Raw genomic sequence first — 27,802 nt, 5'->3', positions numbered from 1 at the left:
AGCAAATTTCATTATTGATTCTTTAGCTAAAAGTGGTGCCTCGTTACTATTACTGTTGATTTGTTTTGATGTAATTTCCTTCACTTAATCGTCAATAAAACTTTTCAACATTAAAAAAAAAAAAACCCACATGGAGTCACTTATGTAGATGAGGCGTGTGCAAAATGTACATACGGAAGCAAAGTCATAATTCGTGTCATCAAGAAAATAATGAGGAATTTATGAAAAGGAAACATAATTGATGTTTCCCAACTAGTAAATATTATTCAAATTATACTTTTTCAAGTAAACAAATGTACAAACTGGCCTTAAATAATAAGTTGTTGCTGGTGTCTTGTCTTTTTTTCCTCTTATGGAAAAATCTACCCTCATTGACTTGAAAAAGTTTTGCAGCACGTGCAATGCGTGGTTAGGTTAAAAGTAGATTCAATGGAGCGTGGGTTGGGGCGCACACAACATAATTTGGTATTGGTTTTGTTTAATTTTTTAGGTTTTACTTTGACAAAGATAGCCGTAAAAGTGGAGAATCTTTTGAGTCCTATTTCTAATGTCCAATAGAATGAAAACTACAAGTTCAAAGTTCGAAAGTATTACCCATGGCGCTCCTTACAGCAGTAATTATCAGTGGTTTGATTTGAACGGTACTTCTTATATTTTATGTGGATGATGTCATATCTCTTTTAATGATAAAAAATAATGTTATTAAAAAAATACTCTATATACAAAATAAGGGTATGAAATGTCCAAAATTGTTGAGTATAATGATAAATTACTCTATAATGAAAACACCCTAACATAACCTATAAAAAAAAAAAAAATGGTGTTTCTGACAAAAAGAATGACCAAATTGCTTTTGTAACTCGTGAAGGTAGTTGGGTCATCTTTTATATATATATATATATATATCAAGCCCGCATATGTAGAAATACGAGCTTATTAATAACTCTATATTTGAAATGGATTTTAAGATTTATTTTTAAAGGAAATGTAATCTCTAACATGGAGATTATGAATATGAAAAAATAAATAAATTTTAAAAACTAGAATTAATGACTCTAGTAAGAAAATATTTGGACCGTTAGTTTCCATTGTTTTTAGATGGAACACACACTTGTATTCATCTAAAAGATTTAAGATGGATGCTTTACACTTTTTAGACCGCATGTATAGGAATGCGGTCCAGCCCACATGAAACAATTTTCCTTTTTTTTTTTAAATGAGTACACGTATGCGAGGAAAGGGCACACCCCAATTTCATGTCAAGATATTCTATAGAAAAAAAAATAGAAATAAGACTATGTTAGACATGATATTTTGATTGAAGCCTAACACATATTTTCTAGGTGGGTGGCACTAGATGTAAAAGTTTCCCTAAAAGTAATGGGGACAATTGAGGCCCAATTTTGTCTGGGGCAAGCTATTTATACTTCCCCTATCCAACCGTCCATCCTGAATGGACGGCTGAGATGGCCTCAATTATAATATCACACTTCTACACTATTTTATTTTTAATTTTTTTTACAAAAAAATTTCATATCAAATTTTAGACGTCTACTCCTCTCTTAAATTCGCACTTGTAAATATATATATATATATATATATATATATATATATATATATATATATATATATATATATATATATATATATATATATATATATATATATTCCCAATAAATTTTTGTTTGACGACTGATTCTAGTTTCTAACACTCTTGTATAGGAACTATCTTGAGGTCATTTGTGTAGGTCCATGTTTTGAACCCCCGCTTATTTGAAGGCTGCAAATAAGCCCTTAAATTCGATTAACAAGAGTATTGTTTTCTTCAATCACGTTTAATGCCAGTCGTAATCGGTGTATCCAAACGGCATTATACTCACTCTTTGTGTGATTCATGGTGTTTGAAAAAAACCTGTGTCCATAGGAACATTAAACTGTATAGGAAATTTAGATGAGGACATGGTTTTTATGAGTTATAGGATTCTATGTAGATCTGCATCCTCTCCTCATGACCCATTTGTTAGATAGATTTTGGACCTAATTTTGAAGGTATATATAGTCTCTAGCGTGGAGAATATGAAAAAATAAACTAATAATAGTTTTTTGAAAAAAAATTCAAACAATTGACTTTAACTTCTTCTTTTTTTTTTTTTGGAGAGAACACAACTCCACATCCATATTTAAGATGAATGTGGGATGCCTCAGGGGATGCATATGCAGTTATGCGTCCCCTCCCCCATGCATAAACCATTTTACTTGTACATAAAAGAAAAAAATTTATATTAAGTTGCAACCTTAAAATTTAGAATTAAGGTGCATATAAAAAATTCATCATAGAAAGTTTGTTTTGATGTTCGGAAACCCTCTAATCGATCATAGCAACATTGAGATGTATGATATGAAAAGAAAAAAGATTTTGAGTCCTAAAAATAGTGTATCTTGCAACACATTATCTAAACCATCCATTTTAAAAAAAATTAGCATTCATAGATCTCATTGATTTGAATCTTTTTTTAGTTTAAAATTATATAATTAAAGATGAAAATAGATTCTCAAGCCATCCTAAGAATTTTTACACTAAAATTGTATTTATTACAAAATTTGGAGGCACGCCTTAATTGGATTGTTTAAGGTTGCAATCTTATACAAACCACACCCTTACATAAAAGTCATGTTTTATTTTTAGAATTTAGAAATGAGCACATATACAGTCCCTCAGTCCGGAGACCTACTTGGAAGGATTTTTTCAATTTGAAAATTCGGTAACCACTTAAGAACTACTAAATAATTATTCTCAAAAAAATAATTTAAAATTTGCGCTTTCTAACATGTAGACTTCACCATCTAAAATTGGATAGGCTCTATTCAATCTCAAAGCCATTACTTTTGTAAAGTGCATAAAGGGCATAATTAGGATTTTTTTTTTATTGAGATTAATCTATGGGATGAAATGGTTACATTCCCAAAATTTTGGGTCCTAAAATTATTTCTAGATGGGGATTTACCAGAAGTAAATGAACATTCTACTCCTACAGGAGAAGAATATACTTTGGCTTCAACAAGAGTCTTATAAATTTTACATTTTGCACTAAAAGTTTCATTTTATTATTATTATTATTATTTTATATACATTGGATTAAGATTAATTTTTAATATATTCATACCTCTTACCACCACATATATGTAGAAATATTTTAAAATAATTCAAAAATAGTAAATAACTAAAATACTCCTCAGTATTTGAAGGTGTTTTGGTAATTTTATTTAAATAGTGAAAAGTATGGACGTTCAAATTTGAACTTAATCTAATACATAATAAAAATTAAAAATTAAAATAAATTATATTCTTTTACAGTGTACAATATGACATATATACAACTATTTCTGAATTCCAAAAATAAATCAGGACATTTCTTTCGATTGTGCAACTATATATTCTCCCCTTAAAATACCACTTTTGAGGTGGCCTAGAGACCTAAAAAAATCTTCCCTCTGAAGACCTCACCAAAAATAGTAAAATAAATGATAAGAAAATCTGTGATTTATGGATGCTCTAAATCTATTGCCATTGCAAACTCAAATATGGGCTGCTCATTTGAATAGAAATTATCAAAAAAATTGTAGCTTTTGTGAAGCTCCATGTCAAATATTATTTGGATAAGCCACCATGAAAACAATATGAACTACAAGCTCTAATAATGTTCTAAATCTACTGCCACTCAGTTGAAAGTGTATCTAACATTGAAATTTTTTGGAATTCTGTATATATATATATATATATAGAGAGAGAGAGAGAGAGAGGCAAAAGTAAATAGTTTCATTGTATATTATTTATTGAGTTATTTACTATTATTTAATTATTTTCAATATTCTTTATGAGAAATATGTACACTTGAACTTATTAAATGTATAGAACAATAAAATTAACATAAAATATATAGTCTTAAAAAGTGTGTAAAATACGAAATATAAATTACTATTTTGATTGCCCTCTTCTACCTTTACCTGTATTTGACATTAACTTAAAGGTATGTGTGGGCATAGGGGCGCATCATTCAATATAAATGTATGTGAAAATAACTTTGCTATTACCGGTGGCAGTAAAGGAGTACTTTGAAGGAAATTTATCAAAATACACTTAATATTTAAACTATTTAACATTTTACTTTTAAGTGTATTTTGAAAAATTTTAAAATCTGTTTTGATATGTCATTTAATGGTCAATTTGAAATTTGATAAAAAAAAAATGATCGGTAATTTGAAGCTAGTTAAAAGAAAATGTACACAATGCTAAACAGTTCAAATCACGTGTTCCTTGATAAATTTCCCTCTTCTTTTTTGCTTCTACCTGCAAAACACTGATGTTAGGGGCATTTTGTCGATAAGTGGAATTTGATTAACAGTGACATGAGCACGACAATAGGAAAGGACCCTTAGCTTGAGCGGTCAGTGTGGAAGTGGCAATGTGTCCACAATGTGTCAAGGATTCCACTCCTGCCCAGTTAATGTGTCCAAATATAATAACAAGACGACAACAATGTACGAAAGGAGCTAGATCGTGATGGTAGCACCCCCATACTTAGTTATCACGTTGTGGTTTGCAATCCTGCTGACACCACCAACTAACTCTTTCAAAAAACTGAACGCCCTAATCTATATGAAAAAACGGGTAGGGACCTATCTGCCCCACTAAATTACCCAAAAAAAAAAAAACATAGCAAAGCTGGAATGATAGTTAACCCTGGGCAATTTTAAAGGAGTTGTATTTCTAACTCAAGTTAACCCTAGGCAATTTTAAAGGAGTTGTATTTCTAACTCATCAAAACAGGGCCTTAGTTTGATAACATTAGAAATGCATATGGTGTAGTGGCTCACAATCCAAAGTGCCATAGGAGGTCCATTAAACGAAAGAGCTGGAAATTATATCAAGTGTCCAGTAGTTTCATGCTGAAGCAGGCTGACAAGGTTGTTGCTAAGCTTGATAGTGGGCAGTTTTCAGCTAACCAAATATACTAAAGCAATAGGATTATATAAGCTTGATCTGTTCACTAGTTTGCCAAACTCAATTGCATGCTAATGTCTAAGCAAATGTGATAAGTGGTGGACAATTTTCTTCTGCAATGAAGGGCCCAGGGACACTCTGGCAAGTGACAAGAAGTTGTGCTGCCTTTCCTCATGTTTGGACGAAATGTTTTGAAGGAAAGGTTGATTGGTTTGTGGATAGTATTTGCTAAAGCTTTCTTGGTAGTGCATTTCTCCTTGGATTTCTTTCTAGGCAGTATATAGATTCTTATGGTACCATGAGCCTATAAGTTTTGAGCACTTCTTGAAGGAGAAGCTTTTCATGTGGCACTACCCACACATAGACTACTCCTTCCAGCCGATCAATTCAATCAGAAGGCTAAGATAGCTTTAGTCAATAAGCAAAATTCGTTATTAGTCTTCTGTGTCCTCCACTTTTATCTTTGTACCATAAGGGTCACAATTGCCTTCGACTATCAGATGTGAAATTGGGCAGTCAGGTGGAATAGAAATTGATTGCAAACTAAGAGAATATATTGCTCAAACTCTGCACAAAAAAAAGTGACTATCTGATTTTCGTCTAACAGCTCGAGGTGTTTGTGATCTTTATGTATGAAAGGCAACAATTTCATTATATACAATCTTGAATAGAGTACAGTGATATTTATTCTAGGCCGCCCCAAATTAACATCAACCTCATTATTTTTTTACAAGAAAAAAAGAGAGAACAACTTAAGTTGTAGAACCCTATTTAGTTTTGGAAAGCACACAAAGACCATTCACTTTTAGTCCAAGAAAATTACAAACACTCATGTCCATCAAAATTCAAATTGAATAGTTATAATGGTGTATTGACTAGACTTAAAAGTTTTTAAAAAAATAAAACGATTCTCAAACTTCATAACACACGCCAAGCTATCCAATTTGACATGTAATGACTATTAATAATTGTGATGGCTTAGAGTGAGACATGAAATAGGAGATTTTTTTTTTGTAAACTATGTATAGTTAATTACACTCTTAGAACCACCCATTTTAAAATTTAAGAACAATAATGATTGTGACCTCCATGTATAAAACATAAATGACCTCTTTATAAATAATCCCTAAAGATAAATGGTCTCATAATATACAATCCCGTTAGTTTTCTTTGAGGAAAAGAAACAATTTGTACAACCCATTTTAGTTTCTGCTCTTAACATTGATAAGTTGTTCTGCATGGGGCTTAGTTATGAGGAAAAATAAAACAAATTTTGAAAACCAATTTTGTCTCCCTTCTTTGACAAATCTGCACGGGACTACAACATCCGAGGTGGTTCAAGCCATCATCGGTTCTTGCATTACGAGTTTCTTAGTGATCTAATCTCATTTTTGGTATGAAATAAAATGCTTTCTATGTGAAATGCGTGCAAGCAATGCCTCTCTCTCGCTCTCTCTCAAATGTGTCATGATTCTATAACAGGTCCAAGAAAAGGACATTGTTTTGTGCTTCTCTCCTACAAAAATGAAACTATAAGGTAATGTATGGTGTAAATAATGTCATTTGTCTATGTGCTTATGCTCACCTCAATCATTCATCGATGAGTTTGAGGATGGAGCCAGGGCCTGTTACACATGAAGGGTGTATCTCCATAGTACCTTTTAAGTGTTTCCTTGAGCAGTTCTACTTGGACATCAACCCACAAAAAGATTGTTGGATAAATTCAGCAGATTGTGCACAAGACTTTGGTTTATATGTATCCAGTATATCACTAATAAAAAGAAAACCCCAAGATCATAATTCTTGATAAAAATCTTCATGATCTTGATAAAAATCTGATATGAGGCCCCGGAATTTGCAGATCCAATCTAAGACCGAGACTCTTGAAAAATTGAACATGGAGCCTCAAAAATATCCCATCTTGATTACTACCTCACATCTGATCTAATCTATCCATTTCAATGGAGCTAGATCCATCAAATATACAATATTCTAAGAACTCTACATCCAATTCTTTGAGACAGAAATGGACTCATAAGTGTCTAGGACGGTCTCAGATCCTCAATCCACAAAGAAGTCATTACAAGACACCTCTCTCTCCAACCATCCCTCCCTCTCTGGGACCAATTCCCCCGTTCTTCTCCTTCTCCCTCCCTCTCTCTCTCCCCCTCTTGATAGCAGTTTCTCAAATCGAGAGGCAATGGCAGACAATAGACACCTCCCATCAAACCTCAACATCAAACACAATTGAGAACACATGTGAAAAAGCAAACACTCTCGCCCTAAAAGTACCAAGCAGAACATCTAACCTAGTATATTTAACCGTTAATGTACATATACAAGGCTGGAGATTCTTGATTCAACTTCTGAAACACCTCCTTTGCCCTAGAAAGTTCAACATCAACACTAAATCTCTCTCCCCCGTACTGTACATACAAATACTCTTTAGCAGAAGATGGTGGGGGCAACAACTGGGAAACCTCCGCTAAGTCTGGGGAGGGTGGAGAAGGATGTTCATCCTTCTGTTCTAACGAGTAGACAATGTCAGCTAGAAGTAGCCAAACAAAGTCGGGATCAATGCCAGAAAGCCTGCGGAGTGCATCAATGGCAGTTCCTCGGAGAGTAGCCACATTGCTACAAGCCACCCCTACAATGAGACTACTAACCTTTCTAAACACACCTTCTAAGGCTCGAGCGCTCTTCTTATTCTTACTGATGTCTGTTATCATTTTAAGGATTGACTCTTTAACCTTAAGGCTGGAGATTTCGGCCATTGAATCATGCTCTGGAGAGAGAGAAGTTGGTTTTCTATATGGAAGCATTATGGGTCCTTCGTTTTTTCTCTTGGGTTTTGGAGAGAATGGTGCAGAGATTAAGAGGTTCCAGAATGCAGAGCCATCAGTGAAGAATCTACGGATAAAGAAGTCTCCACCACAAGTTTGGACCACCGAGCTGACCACAAGCAAGCATCTCTTGATAACCTGGATAAAAAGAGAGAGGTTAAGATCATTATAATAGAGCTCTCTCTCTCTCTCTCTCTCTCTCTCTCTCTCTCTCTCTCTCTCTCTCTCTTATTAAGCAATATGAAAGAAAAATGGTTCAGCTCATGATATGACATTCTGTTCAGAGTTTGAAAGGCCAACTCAAACTCAAAAATGTATATTCTATATCAAAAAGGCCCTTGAACATGACCGAGAAATAACGCCGTTCTCTCTAGAGTTTGGCTGGGAATTGCACTGCCCCTTGCCTATCTTGAAATTGGCTGAGAAACACGCCCCAACCTTTCTCAAGTTTGACTGAGAATTACAACGCTCTTGAATTTGGCGAAAAACTCTCTCTCTCTCTCTCTCTCTGTCTCTCTCTCTCTCTCTCTCACACTCACACACACACACAAAATTTCCAAAAATCTGACAATTCACATTACTCTAAACCCACTGCCTGGTAAAGTACCACTGATACGAGAAGCAATGTCACAGTATGCAAAAAGAACACGAGCAATGTTTCAGTGTAATCAAAGATATGGGTACAGACATACAAAATAAACACTTACCACAGGATTTTTATGTTTAGCGCAGAGAACCAAATAAGGCCATATTTTGTTCACTGCTGGAAGCAGTCTATTCTCATCAGCTTCTCCTTCATTTGTCGCATCAACAGTGTCTTGAAGATCATAAAATGAACTGCGTTGAATCACTTGGATAATCGCTTCCTTTGTTTCTCTTTCATGCCTAAAAGCTTCCTCTACTTTTGCCAGAGCAGCAACCCCTAGCTGAAATAACTTTCAATTTGAGTATCTATAACTCATGACCAAGCTATTATATATCACTGTAGGTCTATAGAAAGAAATTATACGTTTAATGAACAGAAAAGAAATCAGAAAAATATCAGAGAGGGAAAATTAGGAATAAAAAACTTTCTATTCTGTAGCCATTATTTCCATTATTTCTTTAATAAAATAAAAAGTGATATGATCTCTCAGAAATATAAACTTAGTCATCCCAAGCAAAGCCTCTGATCTTAAACAACTGGTCCTCAAGCGTCACCACTGACTAGGATGGTGACACATATTTTCTAATGGAAGACCAGTTGAGAGCATTTACCAACTCTAGGGTGCATATGCCTCAGGATTGCCTCATCATTCAAGCAAGTCGGACTCACACCTATGCTCTGACCAATAAACCAAACTAAGCTGATTGATAATTTGAAGCTACAACACCTAGGTTCTTAGCACAAATGACCAGTGGCAAGAAGGGAGCCAGAAAACGTGAGCACTCATAAAAAAGCATGCTAGTTAAACATGAGGTGGCAGTAAATTATTTACATCAAACGGCTTGTTTTACCATGTGTGGCACTAGCCATGTGTGATGCTGACCAAGTACAGTACCTATTAGGAGGTGCGAGTTAGTTCAAGTAGAAGGACTGAAAAGGGCAAGGGGTACACCTAAAAGGACGTTGTTGGAAGTAATCCGAAAAGATATAAGGACTTAAGGCCTCACTGAGGATATGGCATTTAATAGAGCAGCATGGAGAACCAGGATTCATGTAGCCAACTCCAATTAATTGGAAAAAGGCTAAAATGATGATAATGATGATGGCTTGCTTTACTATATCATATTTTGGAAGTGTTGCCTCAACAAACTTTTCTGAGTCTGATGTTCAAACTTAAACTGTAGCAAAGGACCTCCAAATAGGGGCGTTACTAAAAGATAATGTGCAAGAGACACAACATGCTCATGTCTGAAAGAATCTTAACCTCTGTTTATCCAATCCCCCACATATTAGGCATTACCATAACATGCAAGAGAGAGAGAGAGAGAGAGCGGGGGGGAGAGAGAGATATGCCCATATAAAGAACCACCTCCTTACATTCATATAAAGAAGCCAAGCATCTTCAACCATAGAAGAGCCAAAATAAGTTCTACATTTACTCATTGCAATTGACATTTAAGTTCACAAGTTCAAATGTTCTCGACCATATCCCCAATAATAATACTGACGTGATTTGTAACCTGACGCTCTCTCAAAACCAGATAGATAAGTACCTCGATTACATCAAGAGCTATCAGACAAGATGCCTCTTCCGTTGAAGCCAAGAGTGGAGTGGCAGCTGATATGCACGAGCCAGCAACAGATCCAACTGAGCGTCTGTATCTTCTAAAGTCATTCAATTTGGATAGCAAGTCTTCCCAATGCTCTACTTCTGCATCAATACTGGACTTCATATCCATTGATTCCTCTGGATATTTCACCAAAAATGAATTTGCAATCAAGGTGTTGATAACAAACAAAAAAACTAACAAAATTTGCTGACTGCTTACAAAATTCTGATCATGTCGACCATATAAATAGAAAAATCTTACACACATTAAGCATCATAGTGATGATACCGAGTCAGAATACTTACAGAAATGTTTCTCCAAGGAGATGAGTTTGAAAGAAAATCGATGCATGTACCCGTATAAACTTTCAAGAATGAACAAACAAAAGAAAGACAAGTTCTTACAGTTGCGACACATAAAGCATAAGTGCAGGAAGTAAAAGCAGATCCCAGATTGGAACTGCTTACAGATAATGTGAAGGGATTGAATGTACCATTGGAAGTTTGAAACATGAAGTCTGGTTAACGTCAACACCCTGGACATGGATCGCTCAGGTTTTAGTATTTATGTGTAACCTAATCCATTTAGTGTGTATAACACGTTGATTGAATGTTATTTATGGCAGGTCCATAGTTTATGCAGAAGCCAGGTCCAGCTCATAAATAAGCAAGGAAGGCTTTTGGCTATTCCAATGGTTCTAAATTCCATCAATTTATACCCATTGATGCTATCCAGTCACATGGAAATCATAAGTATCATAGACAGACGTGTCTTCAGTTGCCTTGGATTCAGAATAAGACTTGAGGAAAAGAATTTGGTCCACCCCCATGCGGAGCACCACATTGTCCACCCTACCCCATTTCTTAGGGCCTCAAGAGCATTTGCAACATCCAAAATTTCATTGGAGAGATGAAGTCATTCAATTTTTCATAATTTCAGTAAGGGGAGAAAGAGAATAGGGGGTTCTACTCTGGTTTCTGCTTTAGATTTCCAATACCTATTCATGCCTGAAGGACAACCTCCAAATCATCCTGCAGAGCTAAAGAAGCCAAGTATGCCATAAGGGAGACTAACATGAAAGCCCTACAACTCTTGTAGGAAGAGACAAAGGAAGTGAGCATTTTGAGGACCGCCTTCTTGAAGTTCCTTAGTTCTTGAAGTTTGAACTTCAACAACTGATGGAGTTCCGAAAGTCAGCCAGTACTCCAACACCACCTTTAAATGTTGATTGGACAAAACATGTAATGCTATTCTGACGGTTGAGACTTCGGGTGGGGTTTCTCTAAACTCTGATATCCCAACCCAACTTTCCTTCTAGAATGATGAAAAATGGCCAAATGGGAAAGAGGAAGTCAAACAATTGACATATTTTGTGGCATATTATCTACCAAAATATATATTGTTTAACTGGTATGGAGCTGCAAATGAAGGCATGTGAATGTGGGTTAGAGTTTCTATGAACCGTGATATCCTAGTTATGTGATCTCTCAAGTCTCAACCAAGGGGTCGATCCTGCTGTGGAAGCTAGCTCCTGCGTTCCAGGGAGAGGTATCTCGCTCCTCCACGATTTTTAAGCTTTGGGATCTTAATCCTTCCTATTAGGGATCGAGATCCCGAGTTACGTAGGATCCAAATTCCTTATCATAATATCCAAGGGTTCATAGGAAAATTGTGTTGGGGTTGTGTGACCATTTAAAGCCCTATGAGAGCATGAACTTTAAAAAAAAAGAATATAGTGAAATATTAGCTCCAGTGGGAGTGTGGTCCACATTGGACTATGAGGCATTTCTGATGTCGGTACACACTTTTGACTGGCTATAGCTCAGTGTAATGTCTAAAAACCCATAGTCCTAGGCATTATGTGAACACAACCGATAAGGATTTTCGATGTCGGGTTATCCCTCGATGAGGTCATAAATGTGCCTAGGACAGTTGGCCAGGGGCCATAGATTTGACCCCTATGTGTGATGGATAGCATGAGATGACAAGAGCCTAAATCCTTATCATTACCATCACACGACATATACACTTGATAGCCATTTGGGAAGCCGCCCTTTTTGGATAAGAGTGTGTGATGTGTACATATACAGAGGAGATGACTCTCTGCAACGCTGGCCTGTATTGGAAGGACCCATGGAGCATATTGCTAAAATGAGGCATGGATTGTCCTCAAGGAGGGACGTGTAATCCGTGGTCTAGAATCAGATCTCCTTCACTTTATTGGCTGACTTTGATGGTACAATAATGAACCCCTACGAGAGGTTGTGGATCATGGGACCTGTTGGATCAGTTTGAGAAGGTGCAATGAGATACGATCTCTAGAGAGGATGGAGTCCTCAATATATTTATCGTAATTTTAACTCTATGGATCCAATTCTCATCAAATCTTTTTAAATATGTTTAAATATATTTTAATTATTTTTCTGATAATTAAAATAAATTTTTAGACCTCTCTAAGTATTTTATTTTATTTAAAAATGATTTTTAACTAAAGAAAAATCAATTTTCTGGATTTATTTTTATTAGAGAAAAACTAAAATATTTAGAGGTTTTATAAAATTATTTTATTATCTAAAATTATGTTTAAAGTATTCGGGGGGCCCATTGGGGTACATTGGGACCACCATGTTATGGGGCGAGGGGGCCACATGGCCAACCTATGGGTGGTGTGCCCCACGTCCTCTACACTTTCCTAAATTGAAATGTGGCAATTATGCCATATGTTGATTTGATATTTTAGGGAACTTTTGTGTAGAGATTTTGATTGATTTCAATATAAGAAGGTGCAAAAAATTAATTGTGATTGATTTCAAAATAAGAAGGTGAAAGAAATTAATTATGATTTATTTATTACTTTCTCTACACAATATTTGATGGTAATGGAGTTATGAAAACTAAGGGATAATTGTTCCACCTCATTCCTTTAATCATGATGGCTGATATAAGGAATGAATGGATGAGATCTCTTCACCCCACGAGTCTCCAAGATCAAAGGTCAAGATTAAATCTCATAGTGATGGCAAAACCCTAACCCTAGAAACCCTAGTATTTGTTCTATATAAACTAGCTATGGGAGGGTTCATTCTCGACACTTGACCTCTCTGTCTCAAAGCCTCAAGGAGTGGCACGCTATTCTCAAAATATCTCTCTTCTTCTCTCCAAACTTTAGGGTTTAAGAATGAAAACTAAGCCAAGGGGTGGCACGCCTGAGCCACATAGCCTAGCCCTAGGTCTTGGCCTTATGCTCATGTGTTGAACCTTGGTCAAGGACATCCCATGTTATGCACTCTGCAGGTTTTTGCCTAGGTTTCCCAAGTTGTGAGATGAGATCTTGAACCAAGATCCTGTGTGCTATTGGTGGAGGAGACCCAATGTGGGGTTTGCTGAGTCCTTGGAGGTAACTTGGGGTAAGGTATAAGGTATTCTCTTAGTTTATGCTCTTTTGATTCCATTGCAACTTTATTTCTAGATCTGTATCTTGAATGTATTTTCATTTTAATGGCAAACAAGTGAGAATTCTTAGACACTTTTATTTGGTTCATATTGTATACAAACACTTGTGAGTGATTCAGGTAGCAATACAATAAGAAAAAAGTAAAAAAAAAAAAATTAATTGGTATTGACTTGCCTGGTCACATAGTCCACCTTTCAAATTGAACCGAAGTTCCACCAACGTGAGATCAAGATTCCCTTATTGGTATACTCTAGTGTCCCTCTTGGCCACTTTAAAGATCACAAGTTAGAACCTTGAGCTTCAATTTAATGCTAAGTAGCGGCTATTTTTTATGATTAGTCAATACTTTTAAGTATTTATATAATATATAGTTGTATGTATGATAATTTTACATATATGATTTCTGGTGATAGCAGACAATACTGTCCCCCTTGGCCTTTTTACTAAGTCACAAGTTACCATGGGCTTCAACTTAATACTTATTTTAATACTTTTTTGTTTCAATAAAGGACGGCCATGATTTCTATTCCTTGTCATAAAGTCATAAACTACACCCAAAGGAAGCAACAATTGATATATCATATAATGATCCAATTTTCTTAAATTTTTTTTAGTTTCAATTTCTTTAAAAACTTGTTATAACTTAATCAAAATATGAACTATTCTTAAAGGAGTAATAAATTATAAAATTATCATAGAATGATCGGATTTTTGACACTTATTAATAAAATTTGGGTTTTTTCTAAAAACAAATCATTAATTCTATATAATATTATACAGATTGCGCTTCTGGACCCAGGGAATCCTAGTTAAGTGCACTCAAGGACCACAATTTTTAACCAAATCGAGCTTTGAGTTGTAGAACTTATCATTTGATTCCTGAAAGTTAAGATTGAGCTCCCCAACAAATTGGGTTCTCGAACCTTAATTTTGGGATTTACATACATCAATCCTGAAACTAGGGACCTTCTAGCCTTTCACGATCCCTCACTCCCGATCTAATCTAGAACCAGTCCCGTTCCCAATCCCAATCCCGGAAACCATACCTAATATCCCAATCCATCATATTTAGGAAAAAATAAAGAAAGTAACACGGGAAAAAATTCAAAGACTTCAATCTTTTGGCATATTTTTCAAATTTTTATGTCGTGTAAGGACATGGAAGCAAAGGTGAGGTTTTAAGCAAAGATGAAGCTCACCTATGAGTTCAGTTGAATCAACCTGCCAAGTCACAATTCAATCCAGGTAAGTCTGGTCTGGATGGGGGCCAGCAGCACCAAGAAAGGAAGCATTCCGGCCAAATAAAGGCCAAGTCAAAGTCTGGCCAATAAGCCTAAGATCATAATGATTTTTCATAGTAGGGAACAAGGGAGCCAAATGTACCCATGAAAGTCGGAAAGTAGTTCAAAGAACATTTTTCTTTTGTTTGATCATTGTCAGTACAGAGAATATTAAACGAGATGTCAGAACGTCCCTTTCCGACGGGGTTGGGATTGGTTCATACCACAGCAGCTTGATCGAGTTGACCAGGTGCAGGATAGAAGCCGGGAAGAAGCGACTATCAGACTGAAAGCTCTGTTATTCAAGTGGTGATTCCAGAGTAGTCAGTAAGGCTAGCTCGACCTATGCTAACCTCTAAGCGAAGCAAGAAGCACTGTCAGACTCATTAACAATGAATTGACAAAGCACGATCTAGATTTTAAGCAAATCTCTACTATAGTACTACACATCAATTTAAACGACTTCCTTGAAGAGAAGTAAAACAATTGAATAAAATAGCAAAAATCTTATCATTGAAAAACATACCACAGAAATTCAATCCTGGAAGTACTTACGAGATGACAATGTTTCGGGACCGCTACCATCAGCATCCGGGGATCCATCATTTTGTATGGTAACCTCACTCGTCCTTTTATCTAAACCCTTTATATCTGATTTGACATGCACAAAATATTCTTGAGACTCATTGGCCACTAAAACACTTTCATGCATCGCTGCTTTCCCAATTTCTCGTATTGCCTGCAGCAAATAATACAAGTCCTTATTCAGAATGATGAGAACCGGATAACAGAAAAATCATAACTGGCTCGAGTATGAAGAAGAGTATGAAGAATACTAAGCATATAAATCATGGTAGTTTCCATATAGCATGATACATGCAACACCAATTCTTAAAAACTTGCAGAGATGACTAAGATTTATCCAAGACACTCGTAGACTAGCTCCAGTGGAAACTTCATCACGGACACAAGGCAACACGACATGAAAGAAAACATTTCCCATGAATTATCATGCTATCTGTGACATTCAATAGCAGAAAACCTCTCACTAGTATTCTTACATAAGAAGTTCCCCTGCATATCAAGTGGGACATTTACTATCAGAGGATTTGCCCAAGTTAGCTACCAAAATCCCAGATGAATGTTTTGTAAGAGAGAGTACTGCCGCAGTCACTTCTGAACTGGATGAAATACAGAGGGAAATCTCAAGGAAGAAAGAGACTACCAGCCAAATTTTCCCAACCGAAGCCTAGACGTCAGCATGATACATCAACAAATACCAAATCAATAATAAAACTGGGATGGCTTCACATTGCTCAGGATGGAAGTTTCTTGGAAGAAACTTGCACGAATGTGCATATATTGGCATCATAACAACACCAGTGCAGGCTGCCACTGATGGCCATCCTATTTCCAAGGGTATGCAATACAACAGATGGCACAAGTAATTTCCCCAGTCATATGAGGGAAAAATTTCCCATTAACATAAATGGAAAAGGAGACTTAATTGTGAGGTAAAGTAATCCATGGGCATTTTCAAAACTAAATTATGTCAGTCAATCATCCATGTTGCAATTGAAGGATACCTCCCAAGAACTTTTCAAATGTGAGTTTTGCAAAGCCTAGTTACAATCACTCCAAGATAAGACTTGTGGCCACTTGGTTCAGTGATTAAGGTAACCATGGCAGGCTTGACAAGGCAATTCACTTCAACAACCACAAAATGCACATCACACTTTTGAACTGCTAATTACGTGCAATTTAGCTTGTAGTAGCATCAGATACATTAAAAATGAGACTATGATCAAATTCTCACTCTATCAAGAATCTAGTAATGGCCACACTGTGAACATAAAAAGCAATTTGTGCATGCATACTTATTTTCCAAAAAAAAAAAGATACAATTCCTCCATAATAATTGGGAGAAATTTGGGTAGCTTAATATCAAATCCAAGCTTACTAACAGAATGTGTACCAGATATGGATGCTGATACTACAAGGCACATCAAATTCCACAACATGCAATGGCACTGTTCAACAGCTAATTAAAGTGGAGGGTATTAAAAAGTAGCATAAGTTGCATTAAAACAAGAAACGATGCTACCTTCAGAAATGGAATGGTTAACTCTGGGTGTTGATGCCTCCCAATAACCTCTAGCTCTGATGAAATAGACCGCATCTGTGGAATTCAAACCAATTCATGACAAGTTAAGGAAACATCATAAAAATTTCTGCCTAAAACTACTTGAAGTGCATAACCATAATCATTTTTTTTTTGGGAAGAACACCAAGAACCACAAGAGAAACAACTCATAAATTGAAGCTTTCTCAAACTAAGAGCAATAAAGAAGATCAACTAGCGAAATAATAATGGCATCACACAAACTATTGGAAAAACAAACTATAAAGGATATAATCGCAAAGTGAATAAATACCACTAGCAGCTATAAAAGAGGATGAAGCTTAAGGTTCATAATTTAGAAAAGAGTGTTGTGCTGAAAGATGGCAAAAAAAATCACCAAAAATAGATGCAGCTAATAAAGGTAGATTTCTCGAAAGATGCTAACTTCAGAATTCCAAAATAATAGGATAAACAGGGGGCCACCATTGCCTCCCATGCTTTTATAATCCCACCAAGAAATATCGGTGGCAATACCAGCCAGTGTAGATTCTATTTCAATCATGATTTTGATGGGAATGGAACATGAGTGAAAACAGAGGCTCCCTAAGCATTTACAAATATTGCATCTGTTGTCCATGTTGATCTCTCAACACAAAATCCTTTGCCAGTTTAGGCAACCTACAAGGATGGTCCAGAGTTCCTTGCATTCAAACTGTCCCACTTCCCTCCCATCGTATTAGAAATCCAATTCCCCTCCCACTGTAATAGAAAGAGACACGCAATACTTAAGATTGTTCTCATCAAGTACACAATTTTCAAATGTGAGACCTACAGTATGCAAAACTGCCATTCTACCATCCAAGATTATTCTCCAGATTGCTAAAATAGGAACTACCACCGTATACCTTTCCTTTTTTTATCAGTAAACCATCTGCATGTGCTGAACATTTAATTCCAAGCAACTATAGCCACTACGAGCCATGGAAAGAGTTCCTTTGCGGATTCAGAAATTTTGAGATCTATAACACAACAGACGTAATGCTAAACATTGACTGGGGAAAATTCATGATGAACGATGAAAACCGGAAATAATATCCAACTTCATAATACACAGAACTCAGATGATCATACTGTTCAGTAAGGTAAAAGATATTTGGAGCTAAGATACAAATATCAATTACTCAAATGCAACAACCAACAATGACATCTCACTAGATGGGAAAGAGAACCGTATTGTTTTCTTGAATGAGTTGAAAGAGACCTGTATCTTGCATACTTTACCATACAAAATCATCTCCACTACAGTTTTCCATTCCAAGCATACTAGAGGTAGCTTATCAAATATTCGCATATTAAATAGAATCTGGCACTAAAATATGCAGGAGCGAGAGCTACATTAACAGGACAGAAAGAATGAAAACCAGAATAATGTGAGCCATATATATATATATATATATATATATATATATATATATATATATATATATATCGTGCGCGTGTGTGTCATGTTTTCGCCCCGCAACAGCTCTAGGCAGTTTCCCGTGTTTTCTAGTGCAGTCGATTTATCCACACTGTCCGAAAAAATTGGACGGCGCCAGGCCTATGGGCCAAAACACTGTTCAGTTTGCCCATAGGCGTTGCATAGTGACTTTCATATATATATATATATATATATATATATAATTTATTTTATTTTTTATTTTTTTTAGTGAGAAGGTAATGTGGAACCTTAATAACTAATTCGAAGAAATTTATGGAGTGCCATAAGCAAGACCTAGTGGAGGAAGACCTTACAAAAACTCCATTGAGTGTAATGCTTGGGCAAAGAACAATACTTAGGAAGAGCAACTCCTGGGAACCCTTAGTGCTGAAAAACACTCACCCAAACACCACATATTTTAAATTATAAGACTTGAGAAGGCAAACAAGTTGTACCGGTTCCTCCAACAATGGCAAAATTTCATGGGCCATTCCAATGTAGGAAAGCATGGAAGCAAGCACATCAGGAACATGAGGATTAAGATCCACATGGCGCAACTGCTGACATAGAGAATCAACTACATAATCTGCATTCCCCACAACCAAGCTTTTGACCTATTCAAAAGTAAAAGAAATCAAGAGCCTACAAAATTTAACACAATTATAAACTGCCAAGGGAAAACAGGTTTTGCCAAAATGCCCACCGTGGTATGACCAGTTGAAGAAGAAAGGGTCTGCAGCACAACATCAGAAGCACTCTTGACTTGATCATTAGAACAAATAAGATTCTTCAGCAATAAATATAGAGAAGAATGTAGGAACCCACTTCTCTCGAAATCTTTACCTAGTGATATTCCAAATATGCCTAAGCCATCGACTATAACCTGCCATAAAGCAAAGGTGGTAATACCAGAAGTATTTCAAAGTGGTCGTGCATGCAAATCAACAAAAGAGACCTTAAAGTATAAACCAATGCTCCTAGTACACAGCTGGCCCATCCAGGGACAAAAAAGAGGTAGTACTCTGGTTGAAAATTTCAAACAGGAAGTAAAAAGTTAAGAGGAAGAAATGAGTTATTGCCTACACAAAATTGCTCTCTCCCTCCTTCCAGTATCGCTTAATGGTGATTCTTCAAAAAAAATTCTTAGTTAATCATTCATGCCACAGAGTAAATAAATGAGTTGGACAGGAGGGCTGGTGTATAACAGTTTAGAAGTGGGCCAGTTTCAAACCAGGTCAGACCTAGAGTCCTAGACCAATAAATAACTGAATTTATCTAGTTGAGGCCAATGGCCCCATTACTCAAAGAAAAATTTAATATCATCATTTAAAACCATGGAAAATAGAAATCTACCTGTTGAAGCATAGCAGCATCCTGGAAAAAATGCAAATCCAGGTCTTCTGCACCAGCGCCCCAAACTAAAAGAGGAGAATCTTGATCTAATGGAAGATCCCAAATTTCAGGCGATAAATATTCATGTAAAATGCTGCCAACACAATCAATTTTATGCCTCCTAGTTTCTCCTCCTTCACAAATCATCCAATTCACTGATGGATCAATAACTGTTGAATGAATTCCTTTCCCAGAGCCGTCAGCTAAATTGTCACTGTATCCAATCTCCTCTTCCCATCTTTCACTTACTTTGTTCTCAGATATTCTAAACAAGTTTTTGTATAAATTGACAGATTCATCTGATATGCCATAAATGATCTCATTCAGAAGACACACTGCAGTACTTGCTTTACGCAGTAACTGCCCAGACCCATGTCTTGCATACCAAGCCTGCCACCCTTCTTTCCCATATTCCCTTATTCGAAGCTCTGAGATCAATGTGTGGATATCCTCCAATGGAACATCAGTCAGGGTGGATAAAGACATTTCACATCCGCAATCTATCCACAAAGTACAAACAGATAACAAAGTCAATAGGTAAAACTAAGTGCAAAATTCACATAATTCAGATTGAGTGATATTAAAAATGAGACTAAAGAAAACCTGCCATCACTGATAAACTGACAAGCCTAACTATTCCTGCAAGCGTGTGATAAAGTCTAGGTCCGCCAACATGAACAAACCAAGGAGGCATTCTTGGAAGTAGATGTTCTGCACATGCAACTTCCAAAGGAACTTCAGACCCTTTCTTTAGAGAATTGAATGACTTGGAAATTTCATCTGAACTAACAATCATCAAAGCCTTATTGGCGTTTGTCCAGCTATAATCAGCTTTCAATTCAGAAATGGAGTGCAAGTATCCTGCAGAGGGCTTTGCTAAAATCAGCTCATCCATAGAACTGGCAAATGCAGAGTTGTGACTCACGGACATTGCCAGAGATTCCAACAAACGAGCAATTGAGAACTGCAACATCAAATTATAAATATTTTCTCAATAATACTTGAAATTCAAACAAAGCTAATGCTCAATACTAACCTCTTAAAAGGAGAAGGAAAATAAAAATCGTGGAACTGAACACACTAGTGCAAAGACCACAAAGGGTAACAAATAAGACTACATGGTACGTTGAAACAAAGTTCTTGCTACAACTTCAGTTCAAATGAAGATAATGTATGAAAATGGCAAACGAGCCACATAACATGCACGATCATTTAATTACACAGAGCACCATTAAATGTCTAGCAGTACTTCTGTATTAGATCTTCAGATGTTGATAGGTACAGGGCAATCCTCTGTACGTGCGTGTGTGAAGCAGCATAAATTTTCAAGCATCAAGAGTTTAAATAAGAATGATAGAACATAAGGAAAATAACATATTAAGCATGCCGGTGCACCTTATGGGACATGTCCTTTAAACTTAAGAAAACATGGGATAGATAATTTACTTACTGGTGTATGAAGAATGTGGTCAACCACACGCTTCGGACCAACAAAAAAAATTGCTGCAAGCAATCTTTGGGCGTGAGACACTGCACCACTGATGTCACTTCCAAGCACTGCCCTCGGCAGTTTCTCAATAAGCCTGTTTTGCAAATAACTTAGCACCAATGAATTACGCTGTGCTTTAACATTCTTAAGAATTTTACCTGCTCAAGATCTCTGCAATATCATTTTCCTTTAGGTATCTTTCATTCATTGAGAACAAGAATGCTAAAAAATTCCGAGCAGCTGAGGCCACAACATCGTAATCATCACAAACCAAAACAAATAAACATTCCTGCAGAGACAGTCATATGAAAGATTCACTATGACATTTCATGGAACACAAAAGTATCACAAAAATAACTACAAGAATAAAAGCGTGCAGATTTGCACGAAGGCTTCCGTACATACTAGGTGGATACAACTAGATGAATGTATACATTCACACATCTATCTATTCAGATGTATGCTTATGCAAATATAAGTAAAATCATGCAGCTTTGAGAGCAAATGTCCACAGACCCAATAAAATGTACTGATGTGCATGGATTTGCATATAAGTAACATACATGGGTTTACTCATAGATACATGTGAAATGTACGTAACACACATGCATGCAGGTTCATACTCACCAAAAGTATAAACTTGGTCTTCTCTAGCGTGTAGAGGCATCTAGTCAATAATCCTTGCATGGCATCCACAAGCCCCAAGCGGACTTTCTGTGCTGGATGGACACACAGCTGATGCACAATTGCTTCACATGGTTAGGGGTAAAATATAAATTGAATCAAAAGGTAGAGAAACATTTGACATTAATAAGATTGACAACCATTACAATCAAGAAGGTTTAATGCTTAAACGTACATGAGGAAATGTTGCAGATACCAAGGTATCTATGTGCTCAGCAGTTTTTTCAATCCATTCCTTTGAGCGATGCACATGAAGAGGGGCCATGTGTTGAAGGGCATCAGCAGTGCTCTTCCTAGATTCAATTTCTTTGGCCATGTTAACACTGTTCAGGTTATCAGTTTGCGGGTGTAAAGAACGAAGAGCCGCCAACACTGACTCAACAGAAGTATCTTTGCATGGACGGAGCTCTTTAAGAACATTCATGGATATGCCCAAACCATTAAGATTTGGTTCATCCCCAAACACGATCATTAGAAACTCAGCCAAGCCTCTTACTGCATGATCAATACTTTCAACACTTCCACCTGCCCCACTAATCATGATCTTTGAGCGATTCAAAACTTTTCCAAAGCCACTAACAACTCCAGGTAAAAAGAAAGCCAATGCATCAGCAGTGCCAACCTGCAAGAGGATATAAAGAAAATATATAACCATAACCAAATACTAGAAAATAGAAACACCCCGGATAAAATTAATTTTATGAAAGTTTTTCCCACAAAGCAACAAATATATGAATTGCGAGCATCTAAACAATGGCAGAAGTTGCAACACACTGAGCACGTGATCACATACCCATAAAGCTGCTGCTAGTTACCTTAGCGATGAGTATACGCAGGGTTAAAAAGGCTTCAACACGAAGTTTGGCACTTCCCACATGACCTCTCACAGCTTCAGTCTCTGCAGCCTTTTCAAACATATACAGACTTAAGCAAGAATAATTGGTATACTGGGTTAGTCAATGTATCAAAAAGTAATAATATAAGAGACAGGTAGAAGATACCCACCTCAATTACAAATAAAATAGTTCATTTTGTATGAATCCAATAATTCCATTTCATGTGTATATTATATATTTCAAACATAAATAATATTTTTAAAGAATAGTAAATGTCATTCTTCAAAAGAAAAATAAATGTAATTCTTCAATAGAATTTTACAACAGTATCATTACTTCTAGGGAAGTTTATCAAAATACCCATGAGATAAGGTATTTAAATTCTGCCAATTTGCAACTATTCCAACTCAAGGCAATGTGTATTTTTATGGGTATTTTTGAAATTAAATCAAAAGACATGGATAAAGTGTTAAATTGCTCATCTCTTATGGCTAGTTTGATAAATTACCCTTGTTCGATTAAATGGGAATTTGTGTTGATATATAAAACATAAGTAAATGTACATGTGAAAGCACTAAATTGTCTCATATTATTTTATCCTATTTTATGTATTCTATATTATATGATATGAAACCATGATAATTCTAAAGAAAGTTCTTACTTGGAGAAGCAGGGACAACCAGTGTCCAACTGCAGCAGAAGCATCTTGGGACTGGAGAAATGAAATCAAACACTCTTCACCTTCAGTTTGAAATTTCATATGACGATCAAAATAGGCTTTCAGTTCCGTGTTTGATACTAGTAAAGGCAAACCAGGAGTTGATTTACATGTGCAAGTTTTGATAAAGCATGGACGTAGCCCAAGAAGCAATGCTTTCAAGCACTTGATTATTCCTTCCCTAAATTCTTCTGAAGAATCAGATGGTGGAAGCAAAGCCCCATTTGTCAAACTCTTCAAGACCACAACCATCTGCAAGAAAAAATCTCTATAGATGAAGTAAACATATTTGAGTAAAAGAGAGTAAAAATACAGACAGTGCTCAAAAGAAATATCTTAATGACTGAATAAAACCATTAGGAGCACAAACATTGCAACTGGGACTAGTCATAAATGACGCATTTGATGAGTGTAATATACCAGAAAACATAGCTTTCTCACAATCATTGCAGAATAAACATTTGAGAGGTCCAGGCCTTTTATTTGTCACACATTTAGTATGTTACTATAGATTGGTTAGATTGAAGACAACTTATCGGATATAACCATCACCTATGGGTTAAAGTGACATGTATCTACATTCGAAATTTGCAAGTGTCATAGAACTACGAAGGGAGATACCTGATTCACAGAAACCAAATGGCACTTCTTTAAAACTTGCTCCAAACACTGCAACACACCTTCTGCCACCCTATCACTGATTGTACAGGGAGCCATGTCCACTCCTATGTTTTTATTTGGGTCACCTTTAGAAGATGACCTGCAACGAATGGCAGCATCAAGGAGAAGCAGCAAGGGAAATAGGACATAGCTGAAAATGGAAAACTAGAGCATTAGGGGATACTAAACATTAAAGCTCAAAATAAGCATTACAACAAAAAAAAAAATGGTAAAGAAATAGTCAATAAAAATGAAACCAGAAATATTCGTCGACTTAATAGACACTTTTTTGCATTTACAATATATATAGAGCGATACATGTCCCACTGCAAGATACATAATCCCAGAAAGCCAGTGAACAATATAAGCTACAAGGATTCTCATAGCACAAGCCAAATACATAAACTAGCATTCCAGATACAATATGTCAATTAATCAACACTTCATTTCAGTACTCTCATGAATGATAGTCATACATTTATTATAGGCACGACCCGCTTTTCTTTAAAAATTTAACTTTAGAAATATATGATATGTTTAAGGGTTTTAGCACAAGGCGTAAACTAGTTTTCTCCATGTGAATCCAGAAGCAATGAAATACACCAGTATTGTGAATCTTAGTATCGTATTTCAACAAATTCCAACTTTCCCACCCCAACCAAAATTGGAAAAGCATACAATGACCAAGACAGCCCCAAAACCAGAGGATCACTTGTTTTAATCAAACTAGTCATATAATTACCACGTACCAGTTCCATATTTTCTCTAGTTGTGCAGATAATCCCAAAAAAAAAAAACCACATTCGGAAAAATTTTAAAACAAAATATTTTTTCAGCAGAAGAATTGGATCCCTTTTCCTCTTTTTTTAAGAAACAGATGGGGAGCAGGTTGGTTTAAGCATCAGCAGTCTTTTCAAAATTGGAAATGTTAATGTAAAATTATCAATTTTCAATTCCCACATAATGCCAGAAAACATGACATGAACGTCATATCATTCCAGACCAAAGTTTGATTCAGCCAAAATTTCCATATTCCACCCTGGAGTAAAAATTGTTTCACCATCGGACAGAAAACACTTACAAAATTTAAAAATAAATAAATAAATAAATAAATAGAGATCCAAATGACAATCTTCAAATAGTGAGAAACAAGCAATAGAAGCAGATACAAATTATGGACAGAAAAAACTTACAAAATTAAAAAAAAAAAAAAAAAATGGAGATTCAAATGACAATCCCCAAATAGTGAGAAACAAGCAATAGAAGCAGATAAAATTATGTAAAATTAATGAGTATGTAATCCAGGCCAAAACCCAAACAATTTGCTCCAGAAATCATCTAGAGACAAATTAAATGCAGACGAGAACTAGGTGAACCTTCCGATAAAATAAGCATTTCCACTACAAAAATCACAAACAAATACACCAGTATCACAGACTTTTTATGAGCAGTGGGTATTTCATAATTCAGACAAAATTCCTAATTATTTGTGTAAAGTTCCTGCTTATATAATGGAAAAAAAAAAGGAATCTGGATGCAAACACTAATGATTCCCTCAAGTTTTTACATGATCAAATGGATTATCCCACTTATTGGGACAAAAAGGCAAAATATTCAATTCAGTTACAAATCCTAGCTAACAGCCTCAAATTCTCTCAGGGTTATATTGAAATATTATACTGGCCAAACACAGTTACAGAAACATTCAGTTAAGTATAAATCCTAACAATTTGCCTTCATTACTCACATGTTCTTGTAGAACTGATCTATTCATCGACAAAAGAAGTGCTAAGATTCAGTAAACATACTCAAAGCATGACTGCAAAGAATCAGGAGGAGCATTCCGGACATAATCAATCAGTGCAAAAAGCGGAGCTCCATTACCGTGAGGTTTCTGAAGAAGTTCTAGGGTTTCAGTGCACAGTGGGTTGAGTTGAGCAAATACTTCGCTTCGGATGAAAGAGCTCGAGCCCTGGTTAGGCTCTTCTGCAAAATCGTCCATGGCTTCAAAATTAGGGCACAGAAAAATGGAAGAAGCCCTTTGAGTTGGGATTTTCTCGCAGTTTGACTGTCTTTGTGTGGGAGTTGAGTATTTATGAGCACTTTCTTGGCGGTAATTTTGAATAAGAAAATGACGCGTTTATCCACCAGAAATATTCAATATCTCAAAACTGGTGCTCGTCAAATTTTAGGGATTTTCAGTTTTGGGGTGCGGTTTGTGTAAAGCCTAGGCTCTAAACAATCAAATTAGAGCCTACTTTCAAATAGTGTTGTAGTTTCAATATTGGAAATCTTTGTAATAGCTTTAAAATATATTTTTATATTTATTTATAAAGTTTAAAGCTTCAAAATTAGTGTAGATCGACATATCTATAAAAACTTGGAAAATCTTGAAAATTGATGATCAAAAAATGCGTTACAAAATACACTATTTCCAAAGCTTGCAATCTATTGTATTTCTCATGTCTATGCATCTTGATGTCGAGATGATCAATTTTAAGATATTTCGGCATCAAAACAACTTCTACTAGTGAAATTTTTTGAGGTAGGCTCAAATTTGATTGTTTACAGCCTCAGCTCTATATAAACTTTTCCTTTTAGTTTTTAATTTGGCATGAAGTCTATATAAGGTTGTTTTGATGTCGAAAAACATTCCAAGTGATCCGCTCAACATCGAGATGTATGAATATAAACAAAAAAGGATTTCAATTCCCAAAGTAATGTACCTTGTAATGTTCAATCTAGATTGTCCTTTTTTTAAAATTTCTAGTGTTTATAAATATGTTCTATCCATATCATTTTAGAACTTTAAATATGACTAGAAATGAAAATAGACTTTTAAATTGTCATAAAGGTTTGTAGCATTGAAACTATATTTTTTTAACGAGACTTGGAGGTGCGTCTTATTTTGATTATTTGAAGTTGACACCTAATACAAATCGCACCCTTTTAATTTTTTTATACAAAAATAATTATATAATCAATATGTTTATCTCTCTGGTACAAGAATGTCGCATCACCTCGATCCATCGGATGTGGAATCTAAGGCAGTGGATGTACTATGGTCAAGTTTAATGCCAAACCAATTTTTTGTTTAGATTTCAATATTTTTTTAGCCACATGATTTAAAATCTGACAGCAAATAATAATTGCGACCTTACTTTTTCAAATGTCGTACATTGACCTTTTATAATGATCGTCATAGTTTTCGTCTTTTAATAAATGCTTATGCAGTGACATGATTTTTGTTTTTTATAGTTGCATTGGCTAATAGCAAGAAAAACATTGAAATTGTTGCACTATCAGCAGCTATCTATAGCGTATATATTAAGTATGAATGATAAATTAAAGGAAAATTCGTTCATGAGTCCGCGGGTGCAAGAACTCTGACTCAGCAACGTCCATCTTTTGTTAAAAACTCAGGGCTTATACGGTGTACAAATTATTTTCAAAAAATCACATATTAAATATTGAAACTTTTATTTGTTTTTTTTGTTCATGATCATCTTAACCTAGATCATGAATCCCTAAATTTTAGATTAAAAATCTATTTTTAAGATGGTTTGATGGGAGGCCCGAACATGTA

At 35.7% G+C, this 27,802-nt stretch overlaps 1 protein-coding gene across 8 annotated transcripts; it reads right to left on the bottom strand.

Annotated features, from left to right (window-relative positions):
• Positions 1–6,689: 6,689 nt before the first annotated feature.
• Positions 6,690–26,303, bottom strand: LOC18443063 (ARM repeat superfamily protein). 8 transcript variants are annotated; one of them, XM_020672824.2, is made up of 18 exons: positions 26,025–26,296; positions 24,178–24,367; positions 23,500–23,808; positions 22,818–22,907; positions 22,178–22,624; positions 21,946–22,053; positions 21,477–21,607; positions 21,280–21,412; positions 20,433–20,793; positions 19,791–20,329; positions 19,281–19,320; positions 19,141–19,199; positions 18,893–19,051; positions 16,940–17,014; positions 15,391–15,574; positions 10,045–10,238; positions 8,553–8,771; positions 6,690–7,983 (listed from the first exon to the last, which is right to left on the bottom strand). In XM_020672824.2, the coding sequence occupies exons 1-18, from the start codon at positions 26,216–26,218 to the stop codon at positions 7,321–7,323; spliced, it is 4,095 nt and encodes a 1,364-aa protein (XP_020528483.2). In that variant the 5' UTR covers positions 26,219–26,296; the 3' UTR covers positions 6,690–7,320. The 8 variants fall into 8 exon arrangements, 7 of the variants coding, with proteins under 7 accessions (XP_020528483.2, XP_088713650.1, XP_006853326.2 ...); XM_088857524.1 differs by having other exon boundaries at positions 26,101–26,283; XM_006853264.4 differs by having other exon boundaries at positions 19,141–19,320.
• Positions 26,304–27,802: the final 1,499 nt, after the last annotated feature.

This window comes from Amborella trichopoda, chromosome 2, assembly GCF_054954075.1.
Source record: "Amborella trichopoda isolate Santa Cruz 75 chromosome 2, AtrichopodaSantaCruz75HAP2 v2.0, whole genome shotgun sequence".
Classification (NCBI taxonomy): Eukaryota; Viridiplantae; Streptophyta; class Magnoliopsida; order Amborellales; family Amborellaceae; genus Amborella; species Amborella trichopoda.
Note: the sequence above shows the minus strand (reverse complement) of the source record. Positions and strands in the feature narration are given on the sequence as shown.